Source organism: Emydura macquarii, unplaced genomic scaffold (genome assembly GCF_026122565.2).
Source record: "Emydura macquarii macquarii isolate MOO-44397 ecotype Brisbane River unplaced genomic scaffold, CSIRO-AGI_Emac_v2 contig_2123, whole genome shotgun sequence".
Classification (NCBI taxonomy): domain Eukaryota; kingdom Metazoa; phylum Chordata; order Testudines; family Chelidae; genus Emydura; species Emydura macquarii.
In genome coordinates this window covers 1-19,263 of record NW_027132260.1, presented here as the reverse complement: position 1 = coordinate 19,263, position 19,263 = coordinate 1, and the positions used below count along the sequence as shown (strand labels likewise).

Below are 19,263 nucleotides of genomic sequence, written 5' to 3'. Positions count from 1 at the left end.
GCCATACAGCTGCTCTGATTACACCTGCCAAAATGACCTCAATCTCCCCCAGTTCTGAATTTTACCAAAACCACATGCTTTGCAGTGTCCAGCCCTTTCCTGGATCAATCAGAGGAATAATAAGTTCATTTGCTCCTCTAAAGAGACACACTGCCCCACTTATCACTTTAAGTGGAATTAGCAATTACTTTGATTCAAACACAGCACTGGGTTGGTTGCAATTGAAAGTAAAACAAGTTTATCAACAGCAGATAGGCTTTTAAGGGCTAGTCTACACTTAAAATTTACAGTGGCACTGCTGTATCAGTACAGCTGTGCCGTTGTAAGAGCACTTGTGGAGCCGTGTTAGGTCAATGGGAGAGACCTCTCCTGCTGACATAAAAAATCACCTAAATGAGTGACAGTAGCTATTTCAGCTATAAATATTATATTATAATATATTATAATAATAAAATAAAAATAAAATATACAATAAAAAACGACATTAAAATAACATAATGAAATGAAGCACTGAGAAGTTAGGAAACGCCAGAGTGAAGGTTGCCTGAGGTGTCTATTCCAAAGAGTTACTTTATGATTTAAGGTCTTGATCCCCCAAACACTTGTTTAATAAGTAATAGCTAGCTGTTACATAGCACTTCTTATCCATAGATCTCAATGCACTTTTCCAAGGAGGGAAGATTCATTGTCCCTATGTTATGGCTGGGGAAACTACTTATGCATGTACTTAACTTGATTTGCCCAAGTAGCCGCCTGTGAGCGAATGGGGCTATTGACCCAAGTACGCTGACACCTGTGTGAGCAGAGGTCCGTCACTAAAGGCCAGGCTGCAGGTTACTAGCTCGATACTGGTGGGGGTGAGACGGATGTCCTGATTTCATAGGCACAGTCCCAATATTTGATGCGTTTTCTTACACAGGTACCTATTACCCCTCTGCCCCGTCCTGATTTTTCACGCTTGCTCGCTGGTCACTCTGATACAGGTAGAAGCAGGCAGGGCCCAAGCATAATTTTTTCAGGCCTAGAACAAACTTGTAACATGGTCCCCCTCCTACACATATACCACAATCCCTCATCCCATACATGCCATCGCATCAGCCATGAACATTTTTTTCCTCATGGTGATGGAGGTTGCAGCCTGGGCCCTGGGGAAATGTACCCTCCTTCCCCCGTGAGGGCCCTAGCAGCAGGCTCTGCCCTGCACAGGAGGGCACCTCATGCACATTCCTAGCGTGCCTGGCCCTGGAGCCACCACTGAAACTTGCTAGGGGACCGTGCCCCAGACACGCGTTATCCCGCGGGGACTTGGCGGGAGCGAGCAGTAGCGCCGGGATCTCGGTTGGCGCCATTCCGCCGGTGTAATAACCCGTGCAGGCAAAGGCCCCGACCGCCGGGTAACCGCCACCGCGTTCCCACCAGCTCCGGCCCACTGCCCAGCCAGGGCTGAGGTGGCGGCCTGGCCCTGGCGGGCGAGAGCGGTTAGCGGTAGTTGCTAGGTGACACCACCCGCCTGCCCGATGCAGGATGGATGGGCGGGGCGCGAGACCGAGCGGGTGGGAGGGACAACCGCAAAACTGTGTGTGTGTGTGGAGGGGGGGGAAGTTACTTACGTTGGGCTGAGCAGTTGTGCGCATGTGTGTAGCGCTTTGCGTCACAGCACCCGTGGCCCCGTCCTGTGACTCCCCTCCTCCCCACTCGGGGGCTAGGGAACGTGACGTTCCCAGGGGGCTCCGCGCCTAGGAGGGAGGGACGCGCCGCCGGCGGACGTCTGGCGGATTCTGGTTGGCTGGAGACAAAGCGGCCGTGGGGGGGCTTGGCGGCTCCCACGCTCGGTAACGTGAACAGCGCTCAAGGCTGGGGGGGCGCGCCACGGGCACGCGGGGAACGTACCACAGCCTCGCGTGGGCAGCGCCGGCTGGTTGCCGCTGGCGACAACGCCTAACCCTTCCCCCGGCGGATGGGGTGCGGTGTCCCGCCGGCAGTGTGTAGTGCCCTCCCCCCGTGCATTGCCACCCCTGGTGCTGCACTGCTCTGGTGCAGGCAGTGCGCGCCCTCCAATGCCTTGGCAGTGTGCTGCGCCCCCGACGCTGGTGCAGTTGGCCCCTCACTGCTGTGTGGGATGCAGTGCACGGCCTCCAACGCCCTGGTGCTGGCAATGTCCCCCGTCAGTGCCCGGGAGTTAGTAGTGTGCAGTCAGGCTGCCCCATCCCCGGTTCTGGCAGTGTCGGGTTGTGACCCCCCATTCACTGCACTGGCGTTGCCAGTGTCCTGTCCACCCTCCCCCACACTGGCAGTGTGTAGTCTCTAGCCAAAAATCTGTGGAAGAGCTTGCTGTGTGTTTCAGTGTGATGGTTGTGGGCCTCTCCCATTGGCTGGGAATGCTGCCCAGAGACAAACACACACTGCCCTACAGCACGTGCAGACAGACCTGCCTTGGCATGCCACGCTGCAGGAGTGCTGCCAGGCAGTATCTCATGTGGCCATTTAATAAAAAGGAGCGATTCTTAGCGAAAAAGCATTTCCCAGGAATCCCAGCTGTACATTCCCTGTGGCCATCTTCCCAAACACTCATCCAGGAGAGATTCCTGGTGACACCTGTGAGCATCCTGAAGCAAGTGCCTCCAAAAATACCAAGATCCCAAAAGATTCCAGATCCCAATATGAAAGCTCAGCTTTTCCAAAATCCTCTCTCATGTCTTGTCAGAAAGGCTGGCCACATGAGCAGGCAGATGGTTTGGGTTGGTAGCAAAGTTACTGGAGTAGCAGGTCCTTATTCACGCCAAAGTGGAATAGAAGATGGGTCAGGTTATAATAGACTTGTATTTATTACTGGTTAAACCTTGTTTAAAAAAGTAGCAAACTTCTTGTTAGTTTAGTTCTATTAACATGCCATACACATTTTTGTGCTGCTGTCCAATTCAGTGTCTAGTACCATTCATGTTGGGGAGTTCTTTTCTCAGCATAACCATGTGGGTATAGTGTGGCAATAAGTGGCAGTGGTACATGCTTATTGGGCCAGTGACTTCTGTGGACAGTGGATCCAGACGCATTGTAAAAGCTATTAGTCTGCTGAAAAAATGCTGGGTTTTGACCTTGTCTTGTAGACATTTAGTTATATGTTGGAAAGGGGAAGGCTGCAGACTTGTCATCAATAAATGCTACGGACAGATGAGTATACCAGTTCTTTCTTGATGTGTCCTGTTTCCCTATATGCCCTATTACATGATTTAGAAGGGGCGGATGTCTTGGCAGAAATAGCTTCAGTAACTGATGGGATATAGTCAATTCTATCAACCTATTAGTCCACTGAACATTCAAGCTCTTTCATTGGTTTAGTCACATCACATCCAGCAATCCAGTATATTATTGAAGCTTGCTGTTCGTACAAAGAGAGATGATGGTTGACGTTTTAATAAGTGTTTAATGCTATGCTTTCATTGCCAGTTTTTACAATAAGAGATGATTTCTTTGACTTATCAGCCTGCACTAAACCTTTAGCTCTCCCACACATACACCCTATCATCAGTGATGGGAGCAGTTAACATCTGCTCCTTGTGACTGGAGTCTGCCTGAACTGTAATTTTTATGCATGCATAAACACCACACATGCATTCTGTGTTCCAGACAGCCCCCAAGTGGCGTTACTTGGTCAGACGTTGTTTGTATTCTTACAGATGAATATGTATCCCAGTAGATTCTTGCAAATCTACCCAACGTCACGGGAAACACAGACGCGGGGGTCTATTTCTCCACTGCCTTGTGCCTCGTTGTGGAGAATCAGGCTTCAGGTGTTTACATATGGGTACCTTCTCAAGGACAAGATGTAGGTGAAAGCAGGCTTGAGCTGTGGGCAGAATTTGTGAAAAAGACCAGTTATGTCATGTGCAGGTTAAGGACTGATGGAGTATACCCTCAGGAAGCAGAACATGAGTTGGTGCATTATGCATGCAGTTCTATCCTTCAGTGAAAACAGTTTGGAAGGACCTTAAAGCACATGATAATATATGCATTTCTCAATCAAAGACTTGATATATCATGTATGTTTCGTCGGGGATTTCCAGTACTAGAAGCTGTGGTTTCCACCTGCTTCCCATACACGATCCTACTTTAGTCTGGATTGTCCTAGATGTAAGATGGGCTGATTGTGTGCAATAATACAATGAATGACACGGAAACTATTCTATCTGCAAATATTAATGGCCTTTTACTCCCTAAAGGAGCTGTTTTTTTCGCCATAGTTCTGAATGGTAGCAGGTCAGTTAGTTGAGAAATCTAGCATTTTATGCACAGGGGGTCTGGGGAGTAGCAGGAAAAATCCAAACTGGGTGTTAATTCTCTGTTTGTGTTTCAGGGCAACCATGACTGTTTCCTCCCTTGTCCAGCTTCGTTCGGTTTGGTGCTGTTGGACCCTGCCAAGATGGCAGATGATCTGTCATAACAGAACCTTGGCAATGTGGACCAATGCATCTGCTCAGTGGACACTTACGCATAAGAAACTAGCAGAGCTACCCAGGATATCAGTGTCAAGGTCACCCATCCTATGGGGCACCAGTCTGCTTGGCAAGAGAGCTCTCTCTGCTACCTCCACCAGCTCCAAGGAAGTGATGCTGACCAGTGAGCAGTATGGTGTGCAGAGGCTGCCCTTCTCCTGTGTTTCTGATAGTGATTTAGCTTTCTTTGAGCACCTTATACCTGGTAGAGTCGTCACAGACCCAGATGAACTGAGGCTGTTTAACGTGGACTGGCTGCAGTCAGTCCGAGGTAGGTGTTTTAACATTTTGACACACCGTACTATCCCCTTTTCAGCAGGATAACGAAAAATCTGTAGGCAAAAACCTCAACTCTGCTGTCAAGCTTGTGCTGCTGCTTGTTCATACATATGCTACAAAATCAAGTTTGGTTATTAGAGCTGGTTGAAATTTTTCATTAAAAAATATTTTCCTATGAAAAAAGTTTTTTTGTCAAAAGTTTCATTTTTGTCAGAATTTTTCATTGGAACACTTCCCAAAAATATTTCCCAATCTGCTCTTTTGCTTAACTGTTAAATTACTTTTTTGTTTACATTTATCCAAACTTTTACCTTGCTTCTGAAAAGGTTTATTTTATAGTGAAATTCATTCACTGAGCAGTCACATTATATTCTAATGGTTTTAATTTTTTCTTTTAAATAAAGTAAGTGTATGGTTGCTACCTTAAGAATATAAGAATGACCATACTGGCCAGACCAATGGTCCATCTAGTCCAGTATCGTATCTTCTGACAGTGGCCAATGTCAGGTACATCAGAGGGAATGAACAGAACAGGTAATCATGTGATCCATCTCCTGTCATCCAGTCCCAGCTTCTGTCAGTCAGAGGTTAAGGCACCCAGAGCATGGGGTTGCGTCCCTGACCATCTTGACTAATAGCCACAATTGATGGACCTATCCACCAGGAACTTATGTAACTCTTTTTTGAACCCAGTTCACAACATCCCCTGGCAATGAGTTCCACATGTTGACCATGTGTTGTGTGAAGAAGTACATCCTTTTGTTCGTTTTAAACCTGCTGCCTATTAATTTTATTGGGTTACCTCTAATTCTTGTGGTATGCAAAGAAGTAAATAACATTTTCTTATTTGTTTTCTCCACATCAGTCAAGATTTTATAGACCTCTATCGTATTCCCTCCTTAGTCATCTCATTTCCAAGCTGAAAGTCCCAGTCATTTTAATCTCTCCTTATACAGAAGCTGTTCTATACCCCTAATAATTTTTGTTGCCTTTTTCTGTACCTTTTTTAATTTCAGTGCATCTTTTTTGAGATGGGCAGACCAGATCTGAATGCAGTATTCAAGATATGGGAGTACCATGAATTTATATGAGGCATTATGATATTTTCTATTTTATTATATATCGCTTTCCTAATGGTTTCTAACATTCTGCTAGCTTTTTTGTTTGCTGCTGCACATTGAGTGGATGTTTTCAGAGAACTATCCACAGTGACTCCAATCTCTCTTTCTTGAGTGGTAACAACTAATTTAAACCCCATCATTTTGTATGTCTAGTTGGGACTATGTTTTCCCAGTGTGCACTGCTTTGAATTTATCAACATTGAATTTCATCTGCCATTTTGTTGCCCAATCACCCAGTTTTGTGAGGTCCCTTAGTAACTCTTCACAGTCTGCTTTGGAATTAACTATTTTGAGTAATTTTGCATTATGTGCAAATTTTGCCACCTCACTGTTTACCCCATTTTCCAGATCATTAATGAATATTTTGAACATAACTGGACCCCTGAGAGAGAAAATTATTTACCTCTCCCCATTCCAAAAATGGACCATTTATTTCTACCCTTTGTTTCCTATCATTTAACCAGTTACTGATCCATGAGAAGACCTTCCTCTTATCCCATGACTGCTTATTTTGCTTAAGAGCCTTCGGCGAGGGACCCTGTCAAAGGCTTTCTGAAAGTCTAAGTAACTACGTCCTTTGGATCACCCTTGTCCATATGTTTGTTGACCTCCTTAAAGGATTCTAATAGATAGGCGTGGCATGATTTCCCTTTACAAATCTGTGTTGACTCTTCCCCAACAAATCATGTTCATGTGTGTGTCTGATAATTCTGTTCTTTACTATAGTTTCAACCAATTTGCCTGGTACTGAAGTTAGGCTTACTGGTCTGTAATTGCCAGGATCACCTTGAAAGCTTTTTTAAAAAATTGGCATCACATTAGCTATCCTCCACTTGTGTGATACAGAAACTTATCTAAATGATAGGCTACATACCTCAATTAGTAGTTCTGCAGCTTCATATTTGAATTCCTTCAGAACTCTTGAGTGAATACCATATGGTACTGGTGACTTATTACTGTTACATTTATCAACTTGTTCCAAAACCTTTTCTAATGACACCTCAATCTGGGACAGTTCCCTAGATTTCTCACCTTAAAAGAATGGCTCAGCTGTGAGAATCTCCCTCATATCCTCTGCAGTGAAGACTCATGCATATAATTCATTTATCTGCTCCACAAAGGCCTTATCTTCCTTGAATGCTCTTTTAGCACTTAGATTGTCCAGTGGCCCCACTGATTGTTTATTAGGCTTCCTGCTTCTGATGTAGTTAAAACATTTTTTGCTGTTACTTCTTGAGTCTCAGTTGCTCTTCAAATTCTTTTTTGGCCTGCCTAATTATGGCTTTACACTTGACTTAACAGAATTTATGCTCCTTTCTACTGTATTTTCCTCAGTAGGATTTAACTTCCAACTTTTAAAGGATACCTTTTTGCCTCTAACTACTTCTTTTACTTTGTTTAGCCATGGTGAGATTTTTTGGTCCTCTTACTATGTTTTTTAATTTGGAGTATACATTTAATTTGAACCTCTTTTATGGTGCCTTTAAAAAGTTTCCATGCAGCTTGTAGGCATTTCACTTTGGGAACTGTATCTTTTAATTTCCATTTAAAAATAAGGGTGCTAGTTTGAAATACATAGAGTAAAATCTTCCTTTGATTATCCTCATAATGGAGCTATTGGATGCTGTCCCTGAAAATTAGTTTAAAAATGCAAGAGTGTCTGTAGATATGTGTAAGCTCTACAAAGGACTTGCCTTGTATCATTAAACTGGCTGATCCAGTGAGTATTTAGAACAAGGTGTTAAAATACCCTGCTGTGGGATGTGATTCTTCAGTCTTCAACATAGCTGACTAAGATGTGAGCTGAATTTTATTTTTGAGAGGGTGATTGTTATTGGAGTGTTCTTCTCTCCATTTACTTATTCTCTTAGCATGGAAAATGGCATATGTTTTCCATGATTACTGACGCCAAGGCAACTAAGCAGAACACTGAACTGAGTAGAGCTAATTTGGGGAATTTAAGATTTGTCTCTGTTGAGCAGACCAATGATCTACCTAGTTTGATATCCTGCTTTTTCCAGCAGTGTGTACAGTACTTCAGGGAGAGGTGTAAGTCACCCATTCTCACATCTGGCCAATTATTCAAGTTCTTCTGAGAGAAAAATTCCTGTCACTCCAGAGTTGATATTTGCCAAAATGGTTGTCATTTAATTTCTTTTGTTTTCTGACCATTTCATGTCCTCACCATAGCAAGATACTCTGACTAATTGTGAAATGAGAATAATGATACTTACCTCCTTAGTAAAGTGCTTGGAGAGCTATAGAAAAAAAGCATTATATAAGAGCTAGATATTATTTTTGTTATTATAGGACACTGCTCCCTTTACAGCCCATCAGTGCCATTTCTAATCACTGACTTTGGTTACTATTGGAGCATTGGAGGAACATGTATCTTCCAGGCCTTTCGCTGCACTGCTAGAGCAGGGAACAAGTGACCTCATCTCATAATTGAATGTTTTGGTGCAGGGGGCCCTGGCGTGTTTTGTTGCCACTAGTGTCAGAGATACCAAAAGACGTGGGGTTTTTCTTTTCGGCCACCATATTTGCTTCAGATTGATTTTATCATATCTTGCTTTCGTTGCAGGCTGCAGTAAGGTGTTGCTGAAGCCACAGACATCAGCAGAGGTATCAGAGATTCTCAGGTAGTTTACACCTTTGTAACTGATCTTTGCTACTTAGTGCTTCTATTTTGCTATCTCTGTATTCTGTCTGTGCACGACTCTACAATTTTCTTATTGTATCATTTGAGATTGCTACCAGATTTAATCAAGAAACCAGGTAATGTGCGTGAGTGAGCAAAATCCAGTCTAACTATCAAAGCTATACTAAGCAAGCTTTCAAATTGTTAGGGAAAATAATGGGTTCCTAGCTAGCAATATGATCACCAAGAACAACTAACAAAGGTTATGAATGCCAAATGTGTAACATCTGTCTCCTCTGATCCACACTCCTGTGGCCCCGTTTAGAAAATCCTAGGGATGTGTGTGGGGGGAGGGTGCGGAAGGTGGGGTGGGGCGGGGGGAGGGAGGGAAGGGAGTGGTGTCTCCTCATTAGGGACATCTCTGCTCCACTGAACTGGCATAACTGGAAACAGAGCCAGTATCAGTAAGGAACCACCCCCAGAAGGTTCCAGCAGGCTCAGGCTGAAGGAGAGAAATAGCCAAAGGGAAAAAGGAGGTTAGGAGAACAAAGGGAAGATAAAATAAGAAATTCAGAATAAACCCTACTAGAGAAAGCATGGGCCTGATCCCAGCTTCAAAGAACTCCACAACCTGAAGGTCTGATCCTGCTTCTATTGAAGTCAATGGCAACACTCCCATAGCCCTGATTTAGCAGCAGTACAGGCTCACCACTTGAGGGTTCAGATGGTTAAAGGCTGAACACATTTTACAACACTGTATGAGGTCAATACTAGGTGTGTCACAACAAAGTGTAAAGTGGCCCTAAAACCTTCTACCATCAGGGTCTGCATTTATGAAATATTCCCTGGTATGCTGCAGCTTTGTACACTTAATAGAACTGGAATTTGAGGGATTTAGGGTCTCTCTTGGTTCAGCACTAAAAGAACAGCAAGTTTTCCTAGTTCTAAAAGGTTTTAGAGGAGATTTTTAAGTTCATTAGTTACAACAAGAGAAACTAAACATATTTTTACATAACTAGATAGTCCTTTTCCTGAGATGCATCCCAGCTTTGTAAGAACTGGTTGTGGCACTTGACCTTCTTGAAGGCCCTTTGCTAGGAAACAGCTGTATCTGATAGTATCCTATATTCTCTCTAAAAGCCTCAACTGGCCTTCCGTTCTTAGTCCTTCCTTATTACTTCACCCTGTACATATGAATGAGGTCTAAGCAGGGAATTCAGTTAGACTGTGCAATTTTGGAATTAGATTGTTAGGTCTGTGGCGCAGAGACCTGTCTTCTTATTTGTTCTGTTTATTTGCCCTGCATGCACCCATGGTTCTCCATAAATAATAACAAAATTGTAATTTGCCTTAGCATCTATAAAAGAGGTGACAGAATCAATTATTGACTTCCATGGAAGGAAGAAACCAAGATCCCACGAGAAGAGGTGGAAAGAACATACAGTAAAGTGATAAAGATGTGCTAACAAAGGCAGCCATGTGAACAATTAGTTTCTAAAAGGAGTTGACTGCTGTTTGGAGTTTAAAAAAGAGTGGGGGAGGGTGGTCCTAAATTTATATTCCTTTATCCAAGGCCTTTGGAAAATGTGCAGAATTCAGCTATTGTCATCAGCAGGAGCAGGGGCGTGCACAAGCGGGGGGCAAATAGGTACACGACTCTCCCACCCCTCAAAATCTCCATGTGTCTGCTGCCCGGAGAGGGAGGAAGCAGCAAGGCAGTTGGCTGCCAGCTGAGCTCCTCCCACCCCTACAGCTGCAGCCTGTTGTTTCTCCTTCCCTGCTGCTAGCATCCCACGTGTTGCTTCTGCCTCCACCCCCTGACTCACCTCAGCGGACAGTCTGCAAACAGGCAGCCACTCTGGAACTCAGACACTGACAGGGGGAGCTGCTGCCTCCTCACTGCTGAGCGTCAGCTCCAGAGGCATCCCGAGAGTCTGGGGAGGAGAGGGGTCATGCTAACCTTTCATTTGTGTGTGTGTGTGTGTGTGTGTGTGTTTAACATGCCCCATCAAAAGTATTGCAATTTTAATTTCTATGCATGGCCCTGAGCAGGAGTCGTGCTTTCTCACTCTCTATCTAAAACTGGCCCTTCATCTGAAATCCAGCTTTTAGAACTGACACTATTTAACTTTAATGAACACAAAAGGTTCATCCAACCGCACATGTGCACAAATCTCCCAGAGGCATGCAGAAGGGAAGTGGGATATGGCCCTGAGCAGTGTGACCATTGAACAGTGTGTTCCTTTTCAGGTATTGTAACAAGAGGAACTTGGCAGTAAATCCCCAAGGAGGTAACACTGGCCTTGTGGGTGGCAGTGTTCCTGTCTTTGATGAGATTATTCTCTCCACAGCTCTGATGAACCAGGTGATCAGCTTCGACAGTGTGTCTGGTAAATATATTTCTTCTAATGTAAAATGGCTCATCTTTTAGTCCTCTAAATCCTGCCCTCCTTCTGAGAGGTGCTTAGTATAGCATCAGCAGGAATGGAGGCTGGCAGCACCATGAGGAGTCAGCGGGGGCATCCTGAATCCAGGATTCTTCTGATGATGTTTCTGATAGTAAGAGCAGCAAACCTAAGACTATACATGGGGGGAAGGGGAGGGAGAGGAGGAGCTGCACTCATCCCAGTAACGGTGCAAGAAATCCAGATCGGACACTATCTGCATCTGATAGTAAAGGATAGGATATGAATTACAGCTGTATTGAAGAAAGGATCTGCCAGGTTTATAGTCAGTCTACACTGGCATTTGTGGAGGAGAGAAATGGGAAAAGTAGGCATATGTGCTAGGATTTGGGGAATGGGAAAACCTCTGGTTGATTTGAATATTCAAGTTCTTAAAAAGTGAGATAAGGGACAATTAAAGGGAGAGAAATATTTAGTGCCCTGATGTTCCAGGTACCAATCCAGGACCTGCTTCTGCTGAAGTCAAAGTCAAAACTCCCATAGACTTCAGTAGGAGGGAGAGAGCACCCTGTGTCGTGAGCAGAGTTGTTTTGGATTTGAGTTGTACCATCACAGGGTTGAAGTTTTTGTAGAGAGGGGAGGTCCTAGTTACTTGTAGCTGTCCTGCTTCTTTAGGAAATCATTTGTATGTGTCACATTGCAGCTTGATTCCTGTGTTTCAGGAATCCTTGTTTGCCAGGCTGGCTGTATCTTAGAGAACCTGAACCAGTATCTTGAGGAGCTGGATTTCATTATGCCGCTTGACCTTGGAGCAAAGGGCAGCTGCCACATTGGTGCAATGTAGCAACAAATGCAGGAGGCCTGAGGCTGTTGAGGTACGGCTCCCTTCGAGGGACAGTACTGGGACTGGAAGTGGTAAGATGAGTGTTGTGTAGCTGCTTTCTGTATCTGAACCTCTTTCCATCCAGTATTCTGCTGCCATTCTGCTTTTATGTTCTTATTATTCTAGAACTGTTCATAATGACTCCAAGCTGGGAAGGGTTGTAAGCACTTTGGGGTACAAGAATAGAGTTCAAAATGATCTTGACAAATTAGAGAGTTGGTTTGAAATCAATAAGATGAAATTTAATACAGACAAGTACAAAGTACTTTGCTTAGGAAGGAAAAATCAAATGTGCAACTACAAAATGGGGAATAACTGACTAGGTGATGCAATTGCTGAAAAGAATCAGGGGGTTATAGTGGATCACTGATTGCATATGAGTTAACAATGTGATGCAGTTGTGAAAAAGGCTAATATGATTCTGAGGTGTATTAACAGGAGTGTTGTGTGTAAGACATGGGCAGTAATTGTCCTGCTGTACGTGGCACTGGTGAGGCCTCAGCTGAAGTACTGTGTCCAGTTGTGGTCCCCACACTTTAGGAGAGATGTGGACAAATTGGAGCGAGTCCAGAGGATAGCAAAAAAATGATAAAAGGTTTAGAAAACCTGGACTATGAGGAAAGGTTAAAAATACTGGGCATGTTTAGTCTTGAGAAAGGAGGTTTGAGAGGGGGCCCTGATAAGTCTTCCAGTATGTTACAGGCTGTTATAAAGGGGACTGTGATCAATTTCCCATGTGCACTGAAGGGAGGACAAGAAATAATGGGCATAATGTGAGATTTAGCTTAGATATTAGGAAAAGCTGTCTAGCTCGAAGGGTAGCTAAGCACTGGAAAAGGCGTCCAAGGGAGGTTGTGCAATCCCATCACTGGAGGCTTTTAAGAACAGGTAGGACAAACGCCTGTCAGGGATGGTCTAGGTTTACTTGGTCCTGCCTCAGCACAGGGGGCTGGACTTGATGACACTTGAGGTTACTTCCTGCCCTGCCTTTCAATGGTTCTGTGTTATCAGATTCACCAGATTTCCAGCTAGCATGCCTCTTTAAATGTTACTTCTGTAGCTCTCTTGAAATACTGTTAATAAAAGACTTCACAGGAATATTTGTTGATACAGGGATATTTTAAAAGTTACTTCTTGACCTCCTGCTTTAACCATTGTCTTATTGGTGACTCTCAATGATGGTAGATGGATTTACACTGCTAAGAAGAGCTGCTCTGCTTAGAGAGATCCTGCCTATAGCTCTCTTTTAGTGACTGCTCACTATATAATCTCAAGCCCAGTGGTCCCTACCTGTCCAGTGCTTGGCATTTTGTGGAACACTCCCATATTTGTATTGTTTTCCTGACTCTGTCCTGCCCTCCTGTCTTAACCCTGCAGATTCCAGGAGCATGGGAGTGCTGCTTGTTCTGTTTCTACACTGCCAGGTCTGCTTCTCTCCTTGAAAGCCTGGGAAGCAGTCATGCTGAAAGATTCTTATGTCTAGTAGCTGAGCAAACTAGACATTAGTTGGTAATGCAATATGGAAGCAAAAAGAAATGCCAGTTCAATTTTATTCTGCATGCCTTTTCAAAGGGTTCACATCACAGGGCTGAGGCAGACACCGGGCATGGAAAATTTCAGCTCTAGCCATTAAAGTTTGGCAAAATAGGTGGTGCTACCAGCCTATTAATGAAAGTTCAGTTAAAACACAGAAAAGTCATGGCTGAATGTCATATAGTTCTATTAGGCTGTAAAGTAGTCTCCTTATTTCTGGAAATCCCAGTATTTGGAACATTTAAAGATAGACTGAAAAATTCACTAGTGTATTTATTGTAAAGAATAGGGGAAAGGATTACGTGACCCAGGTGTTCTTTTTCATTTCTAATATGTCTAAGTAATCAAGGCAATCTTTAACTGAGCATATCTGTTAGAAACATACACAGTTTAAGGAATCAAATGATGAAGAATTTACCACTTCTGATGTTTGATTACCCTCACTGTTTTAAAATTGGCACTTTCATTGGTCACAGTGGCTATCCTAAGCTAATAAACTACTTACAATGGCTGATCATATCCATTGGAGAAAGATTATTCTGTTCTTATTGGTGTAACTGTTCCTTGCTTTACATGCAACACATGAGCACTGAGGAAGAGAAGAATTTGATGGAGCAAAACGGGCAGGATGTAGATGGGAGAAAGGACAGGGAAAGGTGAAAGAATGGAAGAGGTGTGAGGAAAAGAGAATATACCCACGTTGCAGCACTGAGAGGTTTGCTGCTGATCATCTTGTCTCTTCACACAAGCTCATCACCTGTGTGTATTTGTGTAATTGGAAACAAAGGGTTTATCAGTATTGTTTCTTTGTCCTCTGCCAGGTCCTGGCTGATGGCTCCATTCTGAACTGCTTGGCTTCTCTGCGGAAGGATAACACTGGCTATGACCTGAAGCAACTTTTCATTGGGTCAGAGGGGACACTGGGAGTCATTACTGGTGTCTCTATCCTCTGTCCACGGAAACCCAAGTCTGTGAATCTGGCCTTCTTAGGTAGGCTCTGTCCCTCTCTCATTCTCCCAACAGTGGTGTTGGTAACCAGAAACAATATGCAGCCCTATCCATACAGTATCAGAGACACAGGACTGATTTAAGGTATATTACTGGAGGTGAAGCTGCCCTATGATCCTGAGGCTGGTATTTAATAACTTGACTTCTGAAACCAGTGTCAGGAGAAAGGGAAAGCAATGATTGAGAGAGAAGCATCACAAGTCGGTGAACTGCTGTAAACCACCAACTTGATTTTGTTTCTAGTAATAAAATATTTGAGAGAGAGTTTGGTGGTGTGAATTAAAATACTTTTGGTCACTAAGATTGAGCAAAGCTCTCTTATCTGTGGTATTCCCGAGGGACCTGTCACCATGCTATTTGAGCTATAGCTTAGCTCTGGCAGGCAAAATGTCCTTCTTAGGTAGAAACATGGTAAGTAGACGTGGGGAAGGGAAGGGACCCAGCGCTTAGCTGTGCTGGTTATATTTTGCCTCACCACTTCCTCCGCCTCCCCAGCCTTCTGGCCCAGACAGATAAATGGAGACTAGAGACACAGTGCCCTAAGCATTCAAGGTATCCTGTTTTCTAAAAATCCTTGTAATGAAAAAGACCAGTCAGGTAAGAGGTGCACCTGCATGGTCTACTCTAAACATTTACCTTCACAAACATTTCTTAGGCCTGGTCTACACTGCCAGGGGCCGTTGATGGGAGATAGGCAAGCTACTACTTGCGTATCTCCTGTCGACTTACTTGCGTTCCCTTACTGTGGCGTATCCACTGCACCACATCGACGGGAGACGCCCTCCGGTCAATGCACCCTTACTCTTTTCGGGGAGAGAGGGGGTGGATTTACTGTGTCGACCGAGGGCACTTCCGGGATCGATTGAGCGGGTCTCCAATGCCCACTCAGTTGATCCCACTGCATCGATCCATGCAGCCCCGGCAGCGTAGACATACCCTAAAACTAGTCTGTTTAGCAAACATCATTCATGACTATTTACTGGACCCTAGACAAACTATTTTGAGCCAGATAATATTTTTGATATGTTAGCAGTTTTAATTTTCTCAGTGCTGTTCATTGTCTGTGGAAAGGTTGTCAGAGTTTCTTTCAAGTTCTTGGAACTTTCACTACCTGCAAAGGCATGCTGGGAGAGATCCTGTCTGCATTCGAGTTTATGGACGACAACTGCATGAAGTTGGTTGAGAGTCACCTCAAACTGTCCAAACCAGTGACAGGTACCAGAATTAATGTACTGTGCATAGCCAGGTGATGTGCAGTATAAGGTTGTGCCATGAACTCAGGCATCTAGATGTTTTATTGTGCTGTGGAAAAAGACTTCATACCTTCTGGGGATTTCTTTTGGGAGGGGATCGGGAATGGTGGGCGAAATACTTAGTAGGTCTAAAGGAAGGTCTCTCCAAGGGTGAGAGGGGAGTCCAGTCTCCAGGTTCACTAAAGTCTGGACTTCCCCGCATTGTTCCACACTGCGCTCCAACCCTGCTGTGGAGCAGCTAGTCTTCTGCCTAGGGCAAGAGAAGTATTTAGCCAACATGTTCAGTTATTAAGTGGTTTCTCCAGAGATGGAAAAAAGACAGCATTTCATAGGGACTGTGTCTGGAACCTTGGAATAGATTTATCACTGAGCAAACTCCCTTGTCTCCCCAGCTCAGTCACTCTGAGAGAGTCAAGCAAACAATCATCACATGAATCATAATGTTTTTTGTATTATTGGGGGGGGGGGATTTTATTGTAAGTTATTGGCCCCATTTCAACAGCAGCTGCTATAATAGAGTGGTTACAACTAGGGCAGTGCATAGAGCATCTGATTCAGTATCAAGGCTATAGAATAGCAGAGAGGGTTTCCTCAGAGGGAACCTATGTGAAATGCAACAGGAAAGTGCATCTTTCTGGAACTTTGGACTTTATTTACATTGGTTAACTTGAAGGAAGCAGTATGCAAGCTATATGCCTTGTAGCAGCATTTATTTCCATACAGATGGGAAGCATCACTCTGAAACACTCACTCTCAAAACACAAAGCAGATACTCTTGACAAAATCAAAACTATTTGCAGAATTTCCAGGTCTCGAGGATGTCGCATCCATTGTGCTCTGTCTAGCGCTTGCTGCACTCTAGCCAGTGCAGAGTGCAGAAAGGCTGTTCCTGAGGAAATCTGACCACATCTACCTGCTCTGAAAGAATTCCCAGCTACTTCCCAGCCTTGGCAGCAGAATTCCTATAGGGAATGGTGAAATAATATAGAATGTTGGGAAGATCAGTTATCTCAGCCCTCTGCTTTATACAGAAGGAGTCAGTGTAGAGAATGTTGCTTTATTTTTAACTCAGTGACTTCTCAAGATGACCTTTTAATCATTTGAATTAAATTCCTGTACTTCTACTACTGACTGTTCTCTCGTTCTGTCCTCTCTCATTTCTAGGAAGTCCCTTTTATGTTTTAATTGAGATGTCAGGCTCAGATTCTGCCCACGATGAAGAAAAACTGAACAACTTTTTGGAACATGCCATGGCCTGTGGTTTGGTGACAGATGGGACTGTGGCCACAGAGGATAAGAAAATAAAGGTGATTCCCCTTCCTACACAAACATGAATGGAATAATTCTTTATTTGGATTTGCACTTTACACTGATGAATGGTCAAACAGTTTGTTCTGTGGCTTAGGAGATCCCAAGTTACCTGACATTAGGAGGAAAAGCTGTAGCTTGTTTATATGGTGAAATATATGCCAACAATTTTTTTTTTGGTAACCATTAGGGCTGTTTACAAATGTTCTGTAGAAATTTTCCTCAAATCCCTCTATTATGGTGTTAATGAGGAGGTGCTGAATCTTCTTTCTCTATGCATGCAGTTTTGCTTTAGCACAAAGCAGTAGGGAAATTCCTCATTTTCTTAACCAGCAAAACTAAACAATGCAGAGAGGCTGATAGGTGATGGAGCTAGAATAACCCTGTTCCTCTGCAGAAGTGGGAAGATTTGCAGTGTTGGAGTACACCTCAACCCTCACTTCCTTGGAATATGTTACAGTGGTGTGTATAGTGGAAGAGCTTATGTTGGACTGGACCATTTGTATCTCAGTCTAAGCAGCATGCACATTCATGTATGGGAAGCAAATTGTGGGTACTAGCATGGAGCTGAGATTGTTATTATTTACATGACAGTAGCACCTATGGTCCTATATTAGGGATCAGGGTCTTATTGTTCGAAGCACTGTAATAACACATAACAGAGATGTCGCCATCCCAAAGAGCTTACAGTTTAAATACAAGACAAGAGACAACAGGTAGATACAGCAAGATACAGCAAACCAAAGGGCAAACACAAGGAAAAAATGAGACATTATTGGTCAAGCAGTGGTCACCGTACACCAGTTGCCTGACCACTATGTTTTTTTGTTGGCCTGTTGGCAGCGGAGTGTTTTAAGGAGGACAGTGAGGTGGCTTTGCAGATATTTATGGGGAGTTGGTTCCATAGTCTTCCCCGTCCCTCGCAGCCTATGGCACTGGTAGGAGGTCCAAGAGTTGGCTTTAGACAGAAAATTAACCATTCTAGAATATTCAGGAAAATGAAATGATGTCTGTTTTCTCCTTTTGCTGAGACAGGAACTAAACACATTTAAAGTTGTGTGGGAACCCTGGATTCAGAGCCAGAGGCTGCTGTGGGTTTAGGCTGAGATGGTTTGTATAGAGCTGAGGTAGCAGGGTGTTGAAGGCAGGACTGAGATGCGTGGGAGCCAAAGACTGCAGTAGCCTGGTACTGAACAAGTCAGTTTTTTAACCAGTACTGCTTTATCTGAAATTGCTGAATTTAGAGGACTCATGCATAGTTCCAACATGTAGTGGTGCCAGACAAATATAAACTGATGCTTTCGAGAGCTGTTAGATAATACATATGCAGAGAGAGGACATAAGACCCTTGCAGTAACTCTTATAGTTGGATAACAGTTCCCTGCCCCTTTCTTTTCCCACTCCCCCAAAACTCCACGAAGAGTGAAATCTGATGTATTTGGTTCACTTTAATTTTCTATCTCCACTTCATCCTCTTTGATCCCATGAACTACAGATGTTGTGGTCTCTGAGGGAGCGGATCACGGAGGCCTTAACTCATGACGGCTGTGTTTACAAATATGACATCTCACTCCCTGTGGAGAGACTATATAACCTTGTGACTGATACCAGGGCTCGACTGGGCAAGACTGCCAAGAATGTGGTTGGCTATGGCCATCTAGGTAAGTTGGGAAACATTACAGGTTTCCTTTTGTAGTTTAGCTTCTTCTGAGGATTCACACATAAGAGTTAAAGCCTGAATTTTAGATTGCTAAGAAGCAGAAACTAGATGGTATTGGCTGACTGAGAGCTATAGGTCTAGTGGGAGAGGGAGGATGTGTTAGAATCCACAAATTTCAGACATGATCCCCTATGCTAATGGAAAAACGGATTTTACAACATTAACAATCTGTAGCACAATATAACAAGTTATTCAGAGAGAGATTGCCTTGTAGCTCTTTATCCAGTGATTTGGGTAGATTATTTAATTGGGCAATAAATTTGATCTGCACAGTCAAATAATAAATGTAGATGTTTGGTAGCCAAACACTGTCCTCATTAGCTGGAGAAGGAATATTTGTAACCCAGTTATGGCTCAGCCATTAACCACCAGAAGAAAGTGATTAAAATAATGCAACTTAGAAAAAAAAGACCTTGGAATTTGTAAAGGGTTATTTTGAAATTTATGTAGTAAAACCTGACTTCAGCTACTCCAGAGACCGACAAATGGATTGCTTAATGGAGCTGAGCTGTTATTAGAAGTGGAGCACTGTTAAGCACTCTCTCAAGATATTTCAGAAAAGTGTCTTTAAAGAGGAGGTTGCTTAATAAAGGTTGTCTTTTGAAACGTTTAAATATATAAC

The 19,263-nt window shown here is 43.6% G+C and overlaps 1 protein-coding gene across 1 annotated transcript; it reads left to right on the top strand.

Annotated features, from left to right (window-relative positions):
* Positions 1–1,711: 1,711 nt before the first annotated feature.
* Positions 1,712–18,582, top strand: LOC137160069 (D-2-hydroxyglutarate dehydrogenase, mitochondrial-like; the record flags this gene model as incomplete). Its single annotated transcript, XM_067558526.1, is given in 10 exon segments — positions 1,712–1,832; positions 4,352–4,761; positions 8,475–8,532; positions 10,782–10,921; positions 11,659–11,769; positions 11,772–11,851; positions 14,174–14,342; positions 15,432–15,575; positions 16,778–16,920; positions 18,417–18,582. Coding segments are annotated over 9 exon segments (1,414 nt in total), but the record flags the coding sequence as incomplete, so codon positions are not given.
* Between the last annotated feature and the right edge of the window lie 681 nt (positions 18,583–19,263).